This window comes from Rhineura floridana, chromosome 11 (assembly GCF_030035675.1).
Source record: "Rhineura floridana isolate rRhiFlo1 chromosome 11, rRhiFlo1.hap2, whole genome shotgun sequence".
Lineage (NCBI taxonomy): Eukaryota > Metazoa > Chordata > Lepidosauria > Squamata > Rhineuridae > Rhineura > Rhineura floridana.
Window position 1 is genome coordinate 24,767,473 of NC_084490.1, and position 22,744 is coordinate 24,790,216.

Here is a 22,744-nt window from a genome sequence, read left to right on the forward strand (position 1 = left end):
GGGGTGGGGATGGGAGTGTTGCTGCCTTTTGGGAACCTAATTTTCAATATAATGTACATGTGCACACTGCATGGTTTACCTCCTTTTTTGTTGTAGTTGTGGATGTGTTTTGCCTCCAAAACCAATTGGCACAAGACTGCTTGAGTTTGATATTAGAGGAACAATGTTCCCGTATATCCCTCATCTGCTAAGGTCTCAATTCCCAGAGTGGTTGAACAAGCAACCCTACTTCTCAAGAAACTCTGGAACTGTAACTCTGAGAGGAGAATGCACAGGAACTGAATGAACCTGGAATAAACACTTTGTAGCAATATTCAATCCTTTGGATGGATATTTCAGGAGATGGGAAGGGGCAACAATTTCCAACATCTCCCTCCCTCATCCCAAGTTCTTTGTCATGTGCTTTAAATGGCTTGGAGACTGTACATTTTTTCAAGCTGTACAGTGTGTACATGTGGGGAGGGGAGCAGCTCTGGATATGAACAATACCTGTAAATTGCAGGGGAGAAGTTTTATTAACTTCATGGCATACACAGTATTCCACACAACCATCCAGCATACTGTGATCAAAAGTTTAGAGACCACACCAATCAGAAAAGTAGACAATATCTTTATTATCTCTCTCATGAAAAAACAGAACAGTAACAGAGTTCAAGATAGAATTGGGTCCTGTGCCACTTTATGACCAACTCTTACCTCCTCTTCTTTGAGAATGAAACTATTTTCTGCTGACTTATTAACATTCAAAAAAATCGTACGGGGTCCCAGAGCTGCTAAAAAGGAAAAAAAAAACAGTGAAATGCAGTGGTGGGATCTATACAAGATTTATTTTTATTTTATGGTATTTGATTTTACTTTTAGACAAATCTTAATTCAGTTTTTCCAAGTTATTTTTTGTTGTTGTTATGACAACATGGAAGCCTATGGGAGAAAATGATGTAAAGCTCAAGAGGAACTGCTGTCCACACAGAAACATAACACTAGAATTCAAAACCATAGCCAATAATGCAGGCACTCAAACTCTTCAGGCCTTATTTCTGATTAGATGTTCCCTGTTATTCAGCTCAGGTCGCAAAACAATAATGTAGCATTTGGGGGCAAAGATGCAACCCAGCAGCCCAGCACTGGAGGCTAAGATAGAAAAAATTTCTACAGCGACCGTGTATTTTCCTTTGGTACTCAGGTAGGTTGGAACAAAAGATACCCAAACACTGCAAAAGACTAACATACTGAAAGTGATGAACTTGGCTTCATTGAAACTGTCTGGTAACTTCCTGGCAAGGAAAGCCAGAGTGAAACTGACAATAGCTAGGAAGCCCATGTAGCCCAGAACACAGTAAAACATAGGCACAGATCCCTCGTTACATTCCAGGACAACTTCTTTGTTCACTGAGTGCATGTCAACATCTGGAAAAGGGGGTGAGGATCCCAGCCAAACAGTACAGATACCTGCTTGAACAAAGGAGCAGGAAAAAACAACAGAAGTAGTCAGTCCTTTCCCCACCCACTTCCTCATCCTGGATCCTGGTTTGGTGGCCATGAAAGCCAAAACCACAGTGATGGTTTTTGCCAGCACACAAGAAACAGCCACTGAGAAGATGATGCCAAATGCAGTTTGTCGGAGGAGGCACATCGACCAATCGCGTCGACCAATGAATAGCAATGCAGAAAGGAAGCAGAGTAGGAGGGAGATGAGGAGAGTGTAGGTGAGGTCCCGGTTGTTGGCTTTGACAATGGGAGTGTTGTGGTGCTTCATAAATGTTCCCAGCACGAAAGCTGTGATCAGAGAAAAGAAAAGAGCAAAGAAGGCTAAACTGATGCCCAAAGGTTCTTCATAAGACAAGAAGCTTAGATTCTTGGGAATGCACACATCCCGGTTCTTGTTTGGATATTTTTCATCTGAGCATTTATCACAGTCGTTCACATCTGAAAAATAAAATATGTGATCTTAATCTAAAAAAAAGTTGTAATTGCTTATTTCACATAAAGAACATGTCATCTTATTATAGGATACATCCTGTGCTTACATGGTGAAATGTGTCATGCGGTGATTAAACTGATGTCGAGGTTTCTAGCATTGGGTTGTAGCCAACTGAGTTCTGCTACAAGTAGACCCCACTGAAATTAATGGGTCTTACTTTGTCAGTTAGTTTCAGTGTATCCATTCACAGTAAGACTAACATTGGATACAACCCTTTAGCATGTCTCACTATGGTGGCCTTGATTAAAATGAACATATATCCCTGGTTCTGTTGCTCACACAGGGTCTCTCCCAGCCCTACCGAGGGATGCCAGAGATTGAACCTGGGACCTCCTGCATGGAAAGCAGATGCTCTAGCACTGAGCTATGACCCCTCTGTCTTATCCAAACCCCCTCCAGCACTGAAGATCAGAGGTTTGGACAGCTCCATCAGTCGCTAGAAGACTTCTTTCTCAACTATACCAAATTATATTAAACTTGAAATCAAGACAGGGAACAAGTAGTATTTTCTGGCCTGCAGATATTTGCAGATATATGTTCTATCCAAAACCACTTGTGGGGACTTCCGGGAAGGGTGACTTAGCCTGTGCCTGCTTTTGAGACGGGCTCCTGCCTCAAAAGAAGCTTATTCAGATATATCAGTCAGTTTTTTCTTTTTTTTTTGACTGATTAAACTTCTCCCGGGTAGGGAGAAACGAAGAGATTAACCTCAAAGCCTATTTTTGTTGGGACGACCAGATCTCATTAATTTATGGGACGAGGTCCAGCCGACGAAGGTGGGACGGATTTTCAACAACAAGCTCTATCTGATAAAGCGAACGTTCATCTTATCTTCTAAGAGAGAACGCACTAACAGGCAAGCACCCTTCTTTCTATATTTTTCTTTTACTTGACTTAAATTGTTGCTGTTTAAAAGAGATTTGCCAGATTGATCGGTTTTTGACATCTCACTGGGGAGCCGTAACTTCTCTCTGCTACGCACTAATTAATAGCTTATCTCTGTTTTTGTTGCAAAAAGCTGTCCTGGATTTGCATTCTAAAGATACACACAGAAGAGGGATTTCTATTCCAGATTTTTATTTTGAAAAATATTATACTGTTTTGAGACTACTCTCTTTTTGGTCTATTTTATTTTGACGAATCTGTTTCTTGACGATTGCCATTAATTGTTTCGATCCTGGGAACTGCATTTTGTTTACTTAACTATTGGAGAGATAAGGCTGTCTGCTCTGTTTATACTGTGATGTCACCAAGTTTGGAGTATTAACCCAATTGTTGCTGAAATAAGAAGTGGTTTTCCTATATTTTTCTTTTAAAATGGCAATTAAGAAAGTGGCTGAGAATCTGGAAATAACTATGTTTCAGAAAATAATGGATGAGATTGAGATAACGAAAATTGAATTGAGTAAAATGAAGCAGGAGATTAAAGATATAAGGGTCCCTGTGAGAGAGGTGACCCTGGAAGGGGTCCCTGTGAGAGAGGAGACCCCGGAGATTGGAACAGGGGTCCCTGTGAGAGAGGAGACCCTGGAGACTGGAATAGGGGTCCCTGTGAGAGAGGAGATCCCGGAGATTGGAACAAACGTGGAACAGGAACAAGATTTGGAGTCTATGGACTTTAGAAATAAAATCTATTGTTTGGAACTCAATGTTATCTCTGAAGAAATTAATGAAGATTCTAGAGATAAAGTTATCAATGGCATGGATTATCTTCTGGACTGGAATGATGTGATGGAGCCCAATATAGAGAAAATCTATGGAATTAACTGCAGCCATGTGACAATGGAAAAACTTTTAAGAGATGACCCAGTGTATTTTGAAAAAAAGAACAGAGATATGATTTTACAGCAGTATTTCAGCAACTTATTCAGAATGGATGGCAAGAAAATATTTGGGATAGAGGTAATTCCCATCAGACTCTTACTATATGACTATGGCTTTGACAGCAAGATTATTATGGAATACTGATAATGGAAGATTGGATATTGAAATTACTGGACTTAACAAGACTACTGAAGATGGAAGATGGAAAATGGAACTAATAGAGATAATAGAACAATGGCTACTGAAATTACTGAACCTAACAGATTCTGATGTGATGGATTAATTGAAATGTTTATTTTGACTATGGTTATGACAATAAGATTATCATAATTAGTAATGAGATGGATTAATCGATATGCTTATCTGGAAAAAAAAAATTGATAGATATATTTCTTAAAGAATTGAAACCTCTCTTTGACTTTTTGTGGAAAGAATAAAGTAATGTTTATGAGATTTGATGATTAAGTAAGATAACTACTGGAGGAAAGTGATTTTATAATATGACTTAAGAGACAGGATTGCTATATATTATAGACTTATAACTGATTTGATCTTTGACAAATGGGAAGTCAATATTTTACTCTTTATTTTTTATTTTTGTTTTTTTTTCTTTTTTTCTTTTTGTTTAACTATTTTTGATTTTGTTTTTTGTCTTTGAATGTTTTATGATTTTGTCTTGTATGTTTTATGAAAATCTGAATAAAAATTATTGAAAAAAAAAAAAACAAAACCACTTGTGGGGAAAAATATGGAGGAATTAAGCTGTTGTTTATTTCTGTTCATCTAAGGAAGTCTTAGTAAAAATGTAGCATAGATGTTTTCTTACTCCTGAAAGACTAAATAGAATCTATAATGTGAATATGTTTAAGTGTTGGATACAAAGAGACTTATACCACATTTGGTGGATATGCCAAAAAAACTCAGACATATTGGCTTCAAATAAAATATATTATTCAGCCAGTAACTGGGGAAACCATGAAAAAACATAATTATTTGAAAACTAGAGATATAAAACTAACTTCTTAGTTTCCACAAAATTAATTAATGCTTGCCATTGGGAATTCCAAGTTTGCTATTCTTCTTTAATGGTTTACTTAATCATTTATTTGGGGCACAATTCAACTGCTCTTTATGCCGGGCTGAGGGGAGTTGAATATAGAGAAACTTAAAATGTTAAGATTTTGTTGTCTTAAATTTTTGTAAATTGTATTGTTCATTTCTTACTAGTATTTTATATTTTTTGTGAGCTGCCTTGGGGGCCATTCTGACCAAAAGGTGGCATAGAAATAAACCATAACATAACATAACATAACATAACTTTGGCTGAGCTGGCTGAGTGCCAGCTCAGCCAGGCTTTGCCAGGCTATGCCAACATAAGTTCTTCATCCTGACTTAGCTGTGGCTGCGCTGGGACCTGGCCGGTTCAGCTGGAGATCCACTGGAGAACCCCAGCCTGGCATAAGGGGAGCCGCTGGAAGCAGGTGGAAGGGCCTTCTGGGGGGCGTGTCAGAGGAGGGGCCGAGTGGGGGACCTTATGTGATATCCAGGTCCTGTATGGCTCCCTCCCACGGTCCTCCGTCCCGGCAGCTGGGATGCCAGGAAAAGGAGTGGTGGAAGGAAACATGTATTTTGTTTCCTTCTGCCACAACTCCAAGAGGCCTCCGAGCAGCTGCTGGATATGGTGGCCCCTTCCGCCAGCTCTGCCTCTGCTGGCTTCACTCCTGCCTGCCTCCAGCAGGTTGCACTGCTCTGCCCCTCATTTATTCATTACATTTATAACCCACCTTTCCTCTAAAAAGCTCAAAGTCGCATACAAGGTTCTTCCTCTCCCTATTTTACTTTCAGGGCAACATTGAGAAATGGTGACTGCCCCAATGTTACCTATTAAAAGTTGTTGTTGTTGATGATGATGATGATGCTAATTTTTTGCTAGGTTTTTTTTTTTTTGGTAAACTGCTTAGAGGTTTATAAATTTTGTTAAATAAAATATTATTTAAATTTATGTCCTGTCCTTCCTCATGAAGGAGCTCAGGGTAGCAAACACACAAGTGATAAAATAATTAAAACACCTAAAAACAATTCTAATGCAGATGCAGACTGGCAATATCTCTACTTAAAAGGCTCATTGGCAGAGGATGCAGGTGCTGAAAAGACAGCAGAGACAGCATCTGTTCTCTATTTAACAAGATGAAATTCCAAAGGGTAGGTGCTACAACACTATATTGTAGGGAACGACCCTCCTGATAAGATGGTATGTGTAGGATGCACTCACCTGCAGACTGCAGAGGTAGACAGGGGACATAAGAGGTGAGACAATCTTTTACATATCCTAGTCCCAAGTTGTTTATGGCTTTCTACATGAGAACCAGCACCTTGAACTTAGCCAGTAGGCCATTTGGCAGCCAGTGCAATTCTTTCAGCAGCAGCATAACATAGTGGGGATATAGTTTCTGGGCTTTGACTGGTGGCCCAGCTGTGCCCCTATCTGGACAGGTACAGCCTAGCTTCTGTTGTCTATACTCTGTTAACCTCTAAGTTAGACTGCTGCAATGTGTTATACACATGGCTGCCTTTGAAGACAGTTTCAAAACTGCACCTGGTGCAGAATGTGGTGGCCAGATTACTGACTGGATAAGTCAGTCCCCATGTATAATACCAATTCTTGCATGCTTGCACTGGCTACAAATAAGTTTCCAGGTTCAATTCAAAGTGCTGGTTTTGACTTATAAAGCCTTATGTGGCTCAAAACCTCAATATCTCAAAGACCACTTCTCCCCATATGAACCTCCAGTAGTTTTAAGTCTACAATATCTCTCTCCAACAGCCTGTATGGATCTACTTCTTCCTGCTCCATTTTTCTAAAAAATCTACAATCTGGCTGGCATTCTTTTCTGACCCTTATTCTATTTGTCAGCTTAATCATCTGTACCAAATCTCAAATTTTAGTCAGTCAATTTTCTATTTCTTGAGGATCTGCTTTTTTTCCCATGCACAAAATATAGTACTATGGACTGCTCTGAGAAGATGAACCATTTCTTGATCTTCCAATAACACCACCTTCTCGATGTATTCAAACAACGTTATTAAAAGGGTCTCTTGGCAGTTCATATAACATGAGTTCCTTTATTTATGTCAATATTTGGTTCCAATACGATCTGTTCTGATGACATCACCAAATCTGTAAGATCCCTGCTTTCAGTGAGTGTTATGCTTCCATTGTTTCTTGTGTTCTGTTTATTTTTCCCTTCTTCATTCCTTATTTAATTTTTGAATCCCACAATTATCAAGGAGTGATCTCCTTGTTTGGCACAATTGAAGGGTCAAAAGATTATTCAATGATAGGGCCAAGTAAAGTACATTGTAATAGTTTCAACATGCCAAATGCTTGAATGAGGTCTGCTAAATCTGGAAGAAAAGATCACAACTTCCCTAAAGGTATTTCAGTCAAGTAATAACTACTGATGATCAACAAGAAAACCATGTTTGCAGCCTCAGTGTGTGGGTGAAGCTCAACCCTACCTTTCAAAATTATCTTCTCAACTAAGAAAGACATCAACAGAACCTCTCTTCATCTAGCTACTCAAACCTATTGTCACTTTTACTGATCTGCTTTGGATAATCTAATCTCACACACTAGATAGTTTCTTTTTCAGCAGCAGTTGCCTCCAAGCCCCATTTTACCAAACCTTCCAATCACATCTCAAACACTGAAGAAAACTAATCTGTTAAAACCATAATCTTATAGACACATTCATTTGTCTTTCAACCCAAGCAACTCTGTTCTATAATCCTATACAGTGTATACATAATCCTTACCCTCCTGAGCTGAAATCTTCCCCTCTGGACATGGGATGCAATCGTAGCAGCAAAATGGCTCCCCCTCCTTCAGTTTCTTCCTAAAACCGGGATGGCACCTCTCAGTACATAAAGAAAGAGGGTGAGACTAATCCATAAATGAGAGATTAGGATAATAATGTTGAGAATAATGAGATTGGAGTCATATTTCTGTAAACTTCTCAATGCTACTAAAGTGATATCTCCTTTCAGTAATGTATACATGTGGCCAATCCAATGCACTAGTGCTACTTGTCTTTATTAACACAATAAATTAGGTAGCACATCATGCTGATATTATTAGTTATTACATTATCAAAACTGACGAGTTCTCTGTAAATTGATTCCTGCTTCCTGCACACAATAGACTGTTTTATGACTTTTACACAATAGGATATCCAAGAGTTACAAAGCTTGTCTTTTCATACTCATGTATATCATCTTCTTATATGCTTTTAATGTCATATTTGTTTCTCTATTGGCTAAGTGGCTATTGTTGATCCACATCTCTTAGGATCATAGGAAGCTGCCTTGTACTGAGTCAGACCATTGGTCCATCTTGCTCAGTATTATCAACATTGATTGGCAGCAGCTCTCCAGGGTTTCAGACAGGATTCTCTCCCAACCCTACCTGGAGATGTCTTGGGTTGAATGTGGGACCTTCTGCATGTACAGCAGATGCTCTACCAATGAGCTCCAGCCCCCTTCCATCTCTTCCTTTACATGTCTACAAATGTTTAGTTTATGCAAAGGCATGATTTGATGTCATCACATTCCATATTTTCCTGCCTCCCTGAACCTCCTGAATGCACCTCCTGAATACAGTGACACCAAGTCACACTTCTCCTTGAATTAGGCATTGCCAGTAGATGCTGGGTATAGATGCATATGAGTGTGGGACAAATCTTTAAGACAGCATCTACTCGATTGGGTGGAGCTTGATTCAGTGTTGAATTACATAGATGGTGATTTTATGTACATTTAAACTTTTGATATGCTTTTCATATATTTATTGCTCTACCAGCTATGTGGCTACTGTTCATTCACATCTCTTCCCTTCGATATCCAGAAATCCTTAGTTCAAGCAAATGCACAATTCAGTGTCATCACTTTCCATATTTTCCTATCACCTGGCACCTCTTCATTGCCTGCCACATAAAACAGGCAAAGAAACAATGAATACAGTGCATCTGAGTATAGTGACACTTCTGCTTACTGCTTATTGCATATTAGTCATGCATCCTTTTAAGGTAGCATCTGCCTGAATGGGGGGAGCTGGGTTGAGTGCTTAACGACATAAGTTGTGTTTAGTTATATTTAAACCAGTAGGTACTGTATATCATTAAATTATAGTCAAAGTTCCTCCACACCACTTCTCAATAAACACAAGAACATAGCAGCCATAAACTTGTGGAGCCCCATTTGTTCCATTCGTTCATCCATTGTGTTTCTTTCAATTAAACACATCAACTACACAGTATTTTATTGTGCTTTTTCATTCCATGTGCTGTCATTTGCAGGACAGAGAATCAGTACTATGAAGAACTGGGTGTTTTCTCAAATTGCTGACAACTGGGGCCTACCTGGTTAAAGGAGCTGTGCCATGTTATGGCATCCCCATTGATGGTGAAGATTTGGCTGGGATCCACCCTGCCAACTTTCACTCTATGAAATGATTGGTTTGGGGAAACAATCCAGTTGATCACATCAAATCCAGCCAGTAACTCCCCATGCTGGTCAAAGGAGATCTTGTCTCCACTGCTATTATTAAAGGATACTCGTTTCAGAAAGTGATGGAGCTAGAGTGAACAGGAAAAGGCAAGAGTTTAGAAAAGGCTGCAGTTGGGGTTCTCATATTAAGGTCTAATGTTGTGTATGATTTTTAAGTGGGAAAATATTCATGAAAAGTGTGCTCACATTATTATTCAGAGATGGGAGGAGGGGACATTATATATCATCATCATCTTTATGTTTATTATTCACTTTACCCAAAGTGATTTGAAAAGAGAATACAAAGACAAACATTTTTAAAATGAAGTCAAAAGGTAATCAAACCTTTTGGTTCACTGTCACACAGAAGGTTCTCAGACCAGACAGAGAAAAAAAAAGGAAGCCAGGTTAAAATATAGATTGTTCCTTCATTTGTGTCTGGTTGGCCAACGTAGCTCACACCCTTTCCCCGATGACATACCTGCCATGAAGCTAGCATTGTGGGACACCCCACACACATCCCACAAGTGAGCCATTTCTATTTCTTGGGGAGAAGAAGAAATATGAAAGGCTAAGAAATTGGCTTTAGTGCATGTTAGGTAGATCTAAGAGTTGTGTTCCTATCTTTTCCAGGTTTTTGAATTGTACTGTTGGTGTCTTAAACTGCTTTATTTATTATGTAGCCAACGAAGCCAATACCCTTTTGTTTGGGTTGAGTAAACAAGCCTATGTCTGACTCCGTATAGTATGATTGTTTATATGAGAATTCAGGGTGTGTACATGTTCATGTAGTTCCACTCCCAGAAAGTCTATCCATCAGGCATTAAGCAGATACACCAAAGTCTTAATAAAATGATAACCTTAATGCTACTTACAACACAATCTACAGCACAGCTAGCCAATATTGTACCCTCCAGATATAGTTTCACTATAACTACCGTCAGCTCCAGCAACATTGCTATTGAGATAACAGGAGGTGTAGCATGGAGGACACCACATTTACTACTCCTGAGCTGGAGCATGGCTGATTAAGAGGGTCAAAAAAATAAGATAGAGACCACCCAAGAAGAGTAAGGTGGGATAGAAAGTGGGCTTCTTAAAGCTAACCCTGCATACCTCACATTAATAACCTTATAATCCTATAACCCATTAAAGTCACTGTAAGATACCCTACATGTATCCATTCATATGCTAATTTCAATGACATAAAAATCAGAGAAGGCTGATGGGCTGTTATTTCATAAGTGGAAATATTACTAGAAGAGTATGGGGTGACAGTTTTATTATACTGATTGGTGTCTATTGTAGCACAGTTATGGTGCACTTGCAACTTGATTATGCTGAACCCATTACCTGCCATAATTCTTGATTCTGAAGCTTCAGTCCTCTATCTTCCATAGCTCTGTGTTTGAGTCTAGATGAAGACATGTCATGTAAAGCATGTGCTACAGCATAGACAGCATTGTAAATACTATAGCTGTGGCCATTCATGCTCATCTCAAAAAATGGTGCTGGAAGATTCTCCAGCTTCTCCTCCCCATTGCAAATATCCCCCTCCACATCCACCACATCTGGATTTGTGAATACACAGCCAAAGGCTTGTTGCCAGAAGTCCCTAATAAAACCATCTCCTTTTGTGCTGAAAGGATTTAGTCCCTCAACAAATGGTATGAATTCAGGTAGGTTGTTGGAGTGGATTGTGAAGAACAGGGCACCATCAAATATTTCTGTATCCCAATACCTTTGATAGACCAATGCAGTGAGCTCCATTTCAGCTGTCGTTATCCAAACAATACCTTTTGGAAGATTTGGTGGATGTTCTGAAAAATATGGAAGCCATCTCAAAAACACCATGGAATTAGATTCACCATAAAACACAACTACATTGGCGGTACTATTCCTTACTTCAGTATGTATTTTTGCCCCATCGTCAAACATGCTGTTAAGTTCAGAGACAGAAGTTAACATAGGGACTCTCTTTATAAAGGCAAAGCAGATACCACTCTCAGAAAATTTTGGCAACACAGTTTGCAAAAATCTTTCACCATTTTCATTATCCATTACAAGGACCCCAATCCATATCCACTTGAAATGCAGAAGCAAAGAGAGAATTCCTGTATACTGAAGAGCTTCATGAGGGACCATCTGGTAGAAGGTAAGTCCTAAGGATTTATCATTCATCAGTGGAACAGAGCCATATATGAGCTGAAGAGAGATTGGTGGAAGGGGAAAATACAGTAATAATAGAATGTATACTGTATCTTGAAGGGTTCAAAACAATCCATATATGTTAGAATCTAGTGTTGCCCCCTCTCCAGATGGAAGCCATCTGTCAGCAAAATAGAGAGTCAATTTTTGACAATTCCCTCTCCCCTCACAAGCAACTACCACTCTATAAATCTGTTCCAGAAGATTGGGAGACACTATGGCACAGTTATTTGTGGAGTGTGGGGGCTACAAGGAGCAGGAGGACTTGCCAAAAAATGTGTCCCTCCGTGCCCCACTGATGGGTGACTTTATTAGTGCAGGGGGACACTACTGGATTCCAACACATTGTATTAGCAACCTTCAGAACAACAATTTATGGGAAATGAATTGTATTATTTCCTTTCTCCAGACAGAGAGCTGTGACTAAAAGAATATAAGCTGGTCTATGGACATAAATGGGTCCATGGCTGAAGTGAGAATTGCAGTGGGGACTTCCTGGCTCATCATTTTTATTCTTTAATTGCTACATTACACCAACATTCTGACAACAACATTTTCAACATAATATAAGAGAATGTTCCAGGTGCTCATGTATTTGTGTGCAGTGATGTACAGGTGACATATGTGCAATAATGGATTTCAAATTTCAAGTTGGTTTCATTCTTGAGCTAACTGTTGTCATGTCAGTGGTTAGCTATAGTCTATACATGATGAAGACATTACTCAGATTCATTAGAAACTTAGGAAGCTGTGTTATACCAAGTCAGAAATCAATCCATCTAGTTCACTGTTGTCTACACTGACTGGCAGTGCCTTTGGTTTCAGACAGGGGCCTTTCCCTGTCCTACCTAGATATACCAGGGATTGAATCTGGCTCCTTCCGCATGCAAAGCAGATACTCTACTACTGAGCTACAACCCTTCCTACTCAACACCCTTTTCGTCCTTTTTCATGCAAAAAATTGTAAACCTTTTGTCAGGCTAGTGAAAAGAGAAATACTTCTTGAGGTTTTACTACATTTCCTGTGTCTTGTATTTCTACATAAAACATTGTCAGTGCATAGAAATGTTATTCCAAGTTTCAGGAGAGGGCAGTGTCCTCTTGTCTACACACTGTGACTACTTGGGCATGCACATAAATAGCGAGCACTTTTCTCCCTTGAAATTTCCCAGTTGTCTGAATATCAGTTACTCAAGTTCTGAGCACTTTCACTGTGCTTCAAATTAAAGTCAGAGTTCACTTGGCAAAGACAGGCTCCTTCTTACATTGATTATTTGAACACAGTCCTCCTGAATTGCACTTGCATTTTTTGTCATTTATGAATGAGCCATAAAGAGTATTTTCTTTTATTTTTCATTCCATTATTCAAACTCCGCCTGAGTTAAATACAATCCTAACAACGCAAAACAAACACCAGTGATAGCATCATAAAAACCATTTCAGTAACAGACTACAGCCCCCCCTTTAAAAAAAAAACAGGGAGGGAAGCCTGTCTCATTATTCCGATGGCTCACTTTAATTACTTTGAATCATAGAATGGGAAATGTGGTAGTATGAAGAAAGTACAGTATAAGTTTCCCATACCACTACCACCACCACTACTACTACAACAACAATTACTACTACTCTCTCACACAGAGAGAGAAAGAGATCCTACCTGTGGAACCTTATAGTTTTTCAACAGAGTTGCCACATGAGTGGAAATTTGGGCATCCAGTCCGCCAATGACTGCTACTAGATTTTTCTGGTTGTCACATAAATAGTTTGGGATAAATCTCTCCAGTGCTGATAGAAGCAGCAATGTAGCATGATAGGTCCGCCTTATATTGTTATAACTATCATGGATGTGGAAGCCCAAAGTGAGATTGGGTAGGATGTGAGGGTTTTCATTGATCTCATTCACTGCAAATGCCAAGGCCAGGATGTGCTGATAATGCTTAGGCACTACACTAGAATGAGAGTGAGAGTCTGTTTAAGAAAGCTATTCCACACTTAATTTAGTTATTGCCACTGTGATCTATGTTTCCTTAATCATAGTTAATTAATAATTACAGCATTTAGATATTGTCTTTCTTGAAGCACTCTTTGCCCTTAAGTGGCCTACATAAAGGTGAAAAGGTGAACAATATTGGTGTTCACATTCAGAGAACTTATACTTTCTGAGTAGGATATCTTTTTAGAGATCATTTACTAAAAGGTACAACATTGAACAGTTGAATGAGCTGGGTATATTTTACCTGAAAAGGTCATGCTTAAGGGCAGACATGACAGCTGTCTTTAAATATCTGAAAAAGCTGTCTTGGTGAAGGTGGAGCAGACTTATTCTCTATGCTCCAGAGGGAACCTAATGGGTGGAACTTGGAAGGAAGCAGATTTTGGCTAAAGATTAACTTCCTCCTCATTAAGAGCTGTTTGAGAGTGGAACAGACTGCCTTGGGTGATGGTGAGCTATCTTTGGCTTGGAGATACTTAAACAGAGGCTGGACAGAACCTGTCAGGGATGTTGTCGTTGCAAGATTTCCTGTATTGGGCAAGGTTTGGGCTAGATGATCATGGGCATGTAAAACTCTAATATTCTAGGATGTTTGGAAGGTGCTATTTAACACAACATACCGATAACATTCTTGTTCTACATAAGCTGCTATCACCACCCATCTTACAAAAACAATTTCAGTGAAACAATGCTCTAGAAGAAAAATAATCCAAGAGAATAAATGGGAAATAATCTGTTTAAGGAATGTTTGAAAAATGGCTGAGAATAATGAAGAAAGCAACCCCTGGTAATGTCTACATAGAAAGTGAAAAAATAGCATATAGGAGTTTAAAGATATAATCTTTAAAAGTCCTGGGCACACAGTTGAACTAATGATTTCAGTAATATTGATTTATTTGTATCCTGCCCTTTATTACATGATCTCAGGGAGGTTATAATATTAAAGATAAATCCATCATAAAACAATAAAAGAATAGCAATTCACTAAGCCTGATCACCCATTAATATAATATGGCACAAGCTAGTTGTTCACATCATTCAAAGCACCTGAAGAAAAACAAAGGTGTTCAGCCGGCACCTAAAAATAAACAGCATCAGCACCCACAAGACTTCCATGGAAAACATATTCAATGATTGGGGTGCTATTGCTGGAAAGGATGATTGACAGGTCATAGACTGCAAAAGTGTTCAGGTAAGGAGATAACCATGCCATATTGACACAGAATCATGAGATTCATGAGACTGTGGTGGTGGTGGTAGTAGTGGTGGTGGTGGTATCCCCAGCTGCAACCAAATATAGCCCAGTGGATCTAAGTCCAGAGGAGCAACCCTAACTAATGGCAGAGAACATATTATGGACTATCCTAAACTCTATCACAACATCTCCAATTAAAAACTCATCTTGGATATGAGGGCTGTGAATGTCTTCTGCTTGGAGAGAACTACTGTACAAAATGGATTATATTAGGAAAAGCTGCTTGCAAAGATATTTATATTTGGCAAAGTTGTGTACCAGAATACATATATTAGGTGACATATGCATGGAAAAGCATGCAGGTTTTCCTGTGGACTTTTATAAAGGGAAAAAATGAAAGCAAAATGCACACAAAAATGTGCATGGGTTTCCTAAGGACTTTCCCCTTTTTTCTTTCTTTTTGAATTGCAAAACTGAATACTGAAAAACTTAGAGAAGCTGAAATTGACAGATTTTTTTCAATTTCTTTGTTTTATTTATATTTACTTGATTAAGTTTATATCCCACGCTTCCTCCCAGGGCAGCCCAGGGAAGTACGGAAGAAGAATTCATTTCTTCTTCCATATAGTTGGGTATAGGATTGCAGACTAAATTATCTAACTTAGTACAGGGAAGCTTTGCAAGTCTTGGTCATGATCCGTACCTGTTTGAAACCAGCAGATACACAGTCACAATGCCTATTTTTTTACTCTTGAAGGGAAAAGCCCTCTTTTCAGCAGTCCCTTAACTTAGGAGTAGTCAATATGGTGACCTCCTCCAAATGTTGTTGAACCTTAGGGTGAAGGGTAGGTAACAAATCAAATTATTATTATTAACAATACAACTCATAAAGCCTGACCTTTGGCTTACTGCCTGGGACTGATGGGAGCTGTAGTCCTGCAACATCTGGAGGCCACCATATTGGCTACCCTTGCCTCAGTTGCATTAACCCTTCCCTACAGCCCAAATCAAGACATCCATATTCTAAGGCTGCATTCTCTAGCACACATTATCACAGTAAAAAAATGCATTGAAATATAAGCAAACAATCATTAAGACCTTACACAAACGGTTCTAACTGCATTGGTAGGGGTTCTTCAGTGAAGGGTAGTAAACTGGCAACAATGCTGGCATGAAAAGCAATGCCACCAATGATGAAGTCTCCTGATTGATGATATGTGTGAAGTGGAGGCTGTGGATAACAGAAACTGCATTGAACAACATGAGCCTCACATGCCATGTGAGGAAACAGGGCCAGAAGCAAGATAACTAAAACCACCATCCTCAGTACAAGGACAAATCTTCCCTCTACATACAAGATCCTCTGTTTTCTACTACAGCGCAGTCATTACAGTTGTTAAAACTGCCTGACTTGAGCATGTTACATTTTCCCAATAGGCCGGATGCCTGGAATATCCAAGATCAGAGCTGTGGACCTTTGCCTGTTCTTAGTCCCCCTTCCTACCTCTGAATTGTACTGGGTATATTTATGTCCCCCTTCACATTCTTTGTTCTTTGTTTTGCTTGTGGACATTGAAACTCCACAGGGGTTTGGATGAACATCAAAACTAATTACAGGTCTTCTAACAAAGCAATTGCAAAGTTGATTGTTAAGTTAAAGATAATTGTTAAGTTGAAGTTCGGGAGTGCCTATGGAATTGGAAAAGTTGTTTATCACATATTCTGAACAGAAGTTTACTGTCTTAGTTAGATTGGAAGTGATCATAAGGCTTGGAATGGACCACAGCAAGAAAAGGACACTGGGTGTAATATTCTATGGTATGGGTCACCAACACTGTGTCCATGGGTGCAATGGTAACCACCAGTATCTCCTACAGTATCCATGAAAGATCTCATTAAACATCCCCTCAAAAATCCATAATACATGAGAGGTTCTTCCTGCTGAATTCCTGTTTGCATTGGCTTAGTCTCTCCTATATTGAAGCCATTATGTTTTGCCCCCATGACAGGCATTTTGTATCATGCCATACCTCCACAGCAGACATTTTCTGACTGGCACTGTAGGATTTCATTTTATTATCTTATTTTTGCTTCATGTTTAAGGTATATGGCTGGCTATCATCATCATCATCATTTTATATTCTTATTCTTATTAGTAGTATATATTTATAATATAATAATTATATTTAATATTAATATTATAATTATTAATTAAATTTATATCCCACCCTTCCTCCCAGTAAGAACCCAGGACAGCAAACAAAAACACTAAAACACTCTAAAACTTCATAAAAACAGACATTAAAATACAGTATATTAAAAAAAAACATATAGCAAAAGAGTTGCTAGGACAGGCCCTATTCCCCTCACAGAGCTATAATCCCCAAAAGAGGGGCTGACTGTTAAACCACTCTGGCCACTGGAGCTGTCAGGGAACAGGAGTGTCCTAACAACCCTCAGCACCCTTCACAAACTACACTTCCCAGGATTCTTTGGGGGAAGCTGTGACTGTCTAAAGTGAAATAAATGTCTGGCATGGGTGTGGCCACCTGATTAGCCAAGCCAAGCAGCTGTGAGTCTGGCTTTTAGAACACACTGACGGTTCTTACTGAGCATGCTCGATGTTATAACAGACTTCAATGTTTAATTTCTTAAATTAATTAAAAATCAGCCATGCATTTTTTTAACTTGTAAACTGCAGAAGATGAAGGTCAGAGTATGGGGCAAGGTCAGGAAAAGGATTACAGCTACTCTGTGAACATGGCTGATTTTTAATTAATTTAATTAATTTTTTCTCTTGTTTTACACTTTGAACTCTCGATTCTCTCTGACTGTTTTGTGTATCATCATGAAAACTTAGAGGGTGGTTAAGCAAGCGTTTCTGAGTTCAGGACTATACATTTTATAAGGTTTTGTTTTGAAGTGAGCATATGGGAAGCAGCAGAATGGCATGGGGGTATTTTCAGTGCCGGATGCAAAAAATCCTACTGGCTATAGACACCAGCTGAGCTGAGACCGGCATAATTTATGCCAGCATGACCCCTGAAAAATGTGCATTCCAGGACAGTGGCAGAGGTGGGATTCAGATGGTGGTGGGGATTTATGCTGGATCCTAACTCAATTCAGCTCAGTGACATGACTCAGAAATCCAGCTGAATTTACACCACTGTGAATCAAATTCTATTTTACAGACTTATTTTCTCTCTGCCAGGCTTAGGCTGGCTCAGCCAGGAGTTGCCCCACTCTGAATGGGATTGGATCTGATGTAATTTATGCCAGCTTAATTTAAACTGACATGAATTACACTGGCTTCCACAACTCAGGATTACTCCCTAGGTAAGAAATTCCCACAACTGTCTCTCTGTGGGAGTAAAACAAGTTAATAATGAATTAAATAGGTAACAGTTTGCTACTCTTTCATGGAACCCAGCATCAGTTGCTTGAGATGGCCACCTCATTCTGTGCAATTGTAGGACTGGCCCAGCTACAGAAGGCTATTTGGTTTCCAGACGTCTTGAAGCAGAATTGCTATTTTACTTGCAACTCAAATGTCTACAGGCATCTGCATGAAGTATGAATTATTTTACCCTTTCTAGAATGTTTGGAGAGGAAGGATGATGAAAAAGTGAGCCTATGAAAAGTTTGAGGAGATAATTTACTATAGTACCCAAGATATACATTGCCACATGAGGATGGTCAAGCAACTACCTGCCACATTTTGTGATTATGGAACTTTATTCTCCTTCCATCCAATATTGTCCCACATTTGACTCTAGATGAAGACATTGGATGTAAAGCATAGGCCACAGTATAGACAGCATTGTCGATGTTGTAGCTGTGGCCAATCATGCTCATTTAAAAAAAAGATCCAGGAAGGCTCTCTAGATTCTCTTCCTCGGTGCAAATTTCCCACCACATCATCCACAATAACTCTGCTGCCAGAAGTCTTTGATAAAACCATCTCCTTTTGTGTTGGAAGGATTTCTGCTCTCAACAAATGGCTTGAATCCTGCCAGTAATTGGTGTGAATGACAGAGTACCATGGATTTTATCAGCTCCCCAGTCCCTTTGCAAGGTACTGTATATGAAATGAGTTCCATCTGAGCTATCAGTATCCACACTTTACCTCTTACTATATTTGTCTCATGTTCTTGTTCTGATAGATATGGAACCCATCTCAAATACACCACTGAAATAGATTCTCCATGGCACACTACTACATTGGTTTACTCTCTCTGTTGTTATCATGCACTTTTGCTCCATGTTCTAGTATGTCATAAAATTCATTGAGAGACTTTAATGTGAGAAATCTTTCTATGAAGGCAAAATAGATAGCGCTCTCTGAAAACAGTGCAACAACTGTTTGCACAATTTTTTTCTCCATTGTCATTATCCATAACAATGACTCCAATCCACGTCCATCTGAAATGCAGTAATAAAGAGAGGATCCCTGCAAATGGAAGGTTTTCCTTAAGGGTCATTTGGTAGAAGGAAAGACCTGGAATTTTATCATTCATCAGTGTCATGGCCCCTTCGGAGGACTCGTCAGATGTGGATGACTCGGGAGTAACAGCCACAGACCCAGAAAGGGAAACAGAGGAAACTCCTGAGAATGCAGCTCCTACTCTCCCTCAGCTGGAGAGTGTCCAAGTCACAGCTGAAGCTCTTCAGCCAGAATCAGACAGTGACCAAGAGACTCCCCTCCCACCTACAGAGCGAAGACGACAGAAAGTCCGGCAGCCAAGGGGCCGGCCTGTCCGTTTAAGGCTGGCACGCCTGCAGAAGCCAGAGGGGTGATTGTTCCCACCTGTCTGCAGAGGTGTTCTTTAAAAGACAGACCCTGGCTTCAGGGTGTTGCTGACTACAACATCAGGCGTGACCACTGTGTGTCTTCCTATCCCCTGAACCTTGACTTGAACTGATCTCTCGGCAAACTGGACCCAGACCTTCACTGACGTCTCTTCTGGATTTCTGGCTTGGCACGTAAGCTTGGAATGGACCCTGCCCTTATCTTGCTTCCTCCTTGCTAGCCTGGCAGATTTATAGCCAAGCTGCCGGCTGAGGACTTACGGCCTGGCAATTACCAAGGAATTTCCAGCCCTGCCTGCACCTCCACCGACGCTGCTGTCTCAGTGAAAAGCTAACAGTCAGTGGAGAAGAACCATATGCAAGCTAGAAAGACGCTCAGAAGGGAAGGAGAGATAGTAATGCCCACATTTAATAGATAGCTTCAAGTGTTCTTAACACAACACATTATGACACAAGATTTATTTATTTATTTTTAGAAAGATCTAGATACCACTTAATTACAAACTTTCTACATTTTATGCTCAGTAACCAGCCTGGTAGAAAATTGGATATTATTAACCAATGCTAAGGATTGGGGGCAGTTCCTGAGAAAATAGTACTTAGCTTAAGCCCATATATTTGTTTTATATCTGACAGAGGACCTGACCTGGAGATTATTTCTTTCAGAACTCATACTCCTTCACAAATACCTTGTGCCAGCAATCAGAGATAAAGATTTTCAGAATAGAGTAATGTATATCTGATCGAAGGGAAGGTCTGGTATTTTCTCATTCGGGACTGGAGTACAGCCATATACATTGCAAACATGAGATTTGCGAGGGAACAAGAGATTGCAATAGACATATTTTAGTGGTAGTTTAAAGTGTTCAGATCACGCAATACATTATTAAAAGAAGTGTGCCTAATCTGAAGCCATATAGCTGGTTTACAGGTGAGAGAGAAACTGCTTGGGAGCTACTTTTCTCCAAATTTGCATTCTTTCACAAGAACATTAGACAGCAGTGAGGGACAAAAATGGATCATGTGTATATGTGTGCTGGGATGAACATGTTAAAGTGAAGTATTAATGGATTGAAAATTTCAGCTTGGGTCATATCCAGAGCTCCTTTCGTATATCCAGGAGACCTTACTCAAATGCATTTTCACTCAACATCTTTGTCATCATGTCAACATTTGACAACCTTTTTCATTACAAGCATAGTGGGACTGGAAATGCTTGTTGAGGGCCTACAACATTTCCTACATCCTGTATTTCTACATAAAACATCATGGACACATATTGGGATAGAGCTCACTGTCCTTGTTAATTCAGTGTTTTGACATGCACATAAAATAAGAATATGAAAAATGTAAAACAATTACACTGTTCATGTGAATATGGTCCTTGATAATTAACATAAAATAGCCCTGAAACATTTTATCATTTAGATATGATAAACACCTAGTTTGTGTTTGGGTGTGGCACAGGTGAGGTCTTCTCCATGGCAACATTTAAGCAGTAGAACTCCTTTCCTAAGGAGGTCCATCTTGTCCCATCTCTTGAAGTATTTTCTTTTTGAGCAAGAAGAGATGGAACTGTATGGCCTCCCTATCCCTCTGCTGAAAGACCAGCAACTTTTGGTTTCTCCCTAAAACCTTTACAAGATTATAGAATTCATTACAAGAATTCTGTAATAAGAAACACTGTCTGAGATTGCATCCATACCATACATTTAAATCACATGGCTTCCCCCAAAGAATCCTGGGAACTCTAATTTGTTAAGGTTGCTTGGGGTTGTATCTCTGTGAAGGTAAATTCAGTTCCCAAGATTCTTTGGGGAAGCCATGTGCTTTAAATATACCTTTAAGTTTATGGTGTGCATATGACCTGGATTTCCTTCCTCACCTCCCAATTCCCTCCCAATCCCTTTTCATAAAAACATAACAAGAGCCTGATAGATCAGGCCAATTGCCCATCTAGTCCAGCATTCTGTTCTCACAGTGGTCAACCACTATCAAAAGCCCATAAGCAGACTTTTCTTTTTTGTGTCATGTGTTTCATATTGTAAGCTTCAAGGCAGGGACTTACCATTGGGATTTCTGTTTGTTTGTTTTAAGAGCACAATAAAAAAACTTTTAAAACATAAATGAAAATAAAAAAATGAGAAGAGCAAAAGGATTTTGTTATTGTTCTTAGCTGTGAATGGAACCTCAAATATAATAAAAGGAATTCAAAATCAGATCTCCCTTTCCAAGGTTGGAGAGCTTCCTCCCCAAGATGGAGATCCAATGCATTCCATTGCACTAGAGGTGCCCCCCAGGACCCACGTAACTGCAGCCTGAGTTGCATCGAATGCCAGTCCAATTCAGAGTAGACCCATTGAATTTATTTATTTTTATTTATTTTGTTGCATTTATATACCGCCCATAGCAAGTAGCTCTCAGGGCGGTGAACAGAAGTTAATGAACATGATTCATGCAGGCTCATTAATTTCGTTGAGTTTACGCTGAACAGAATTTGGTTGACTACAATCTTAAATATTTTTTTCCTGGCATTTTAATCTGGATTTGTCTTATTGGTTGTTTTATTGCTGTGCTTACTGTTAAATTGTGTTATGGTGTCATAAAATGCAATTTATAAAAAAATGAAGGAAATGGTAAAAACGGCTTTAACAAAAATAAATTAAATTCACTAATAGGCAAAAAAAACCATGCGGTTTAAGAACGTACCTATAGCCAACAGATCTTTTTATCAAACTTTAAAAAGCAGGGAAATTGGGCAGCTATAGTGAATGCACCAGGACAGCAGGAGACCTGAACTCCTCTCTGAGATATTGTACTGCCCTACCAATTTGTCAAAATGCAAACACAATCTGGGTTGGTCTTTCACAGTCCAATTCACTTCCTGTGTAGCTTGGAAGAATTTGGTAACATGTGCCTCTGAGCAGGAGGTAAGAAATGGGATCTTGTGCAAGCTTGCTGAGAATGGATTGATCATTTGCATGCTTATTGAGTTCAGTGGGATTTACTCCCCTGCAATCATGCTTAGGAAAGGTAAAACTGACCAGGGGGGTGGAGGGATGGCTGGAGTGGGTGGGGAAGGAGGAAGAAGGAAGAGGGGAGGGGAGGAGAAAGGGAGAGGAGAGAGGAAGGAGGGGAAAGAGAGGTCTGATCATTTGCATGCTTATTGAGTTCAAAGGGATTTACTCCT

General features: G+C 39.5%; 1 protein-coding gene across 1 annotated transcript; it reads right to left on the minus strand.

Moving 5' to 3' along the window:
* Positions 1–1,024: 1,024 nt before the first annotated feature.
* On the minus strand, positions 1,025–13,823 carry LOC133367554 (vomeronasal type-2 receptor 26-like). The gene is made up of 6 exons (XM_061591646.1): positions 13,795–13,823; positions 13,215–13,506; positions 10,703–11,554; positions 9,223–9,438; positions 7,622–7,748; positions 1,025–1,926 (listed from the first exon to the last, which is right to left on the minus strand). The coding sequence occupies exons 1-6, from the start codon at positions 13,821–13,823 to the stop codon at positions 1,025–1,027; spliced, it is 2,418 nt and encodes an 805-aa protein (XP_061447630.1).
* Positions 13,824–22,744: the final 8,921 nt, after the last annotated feature.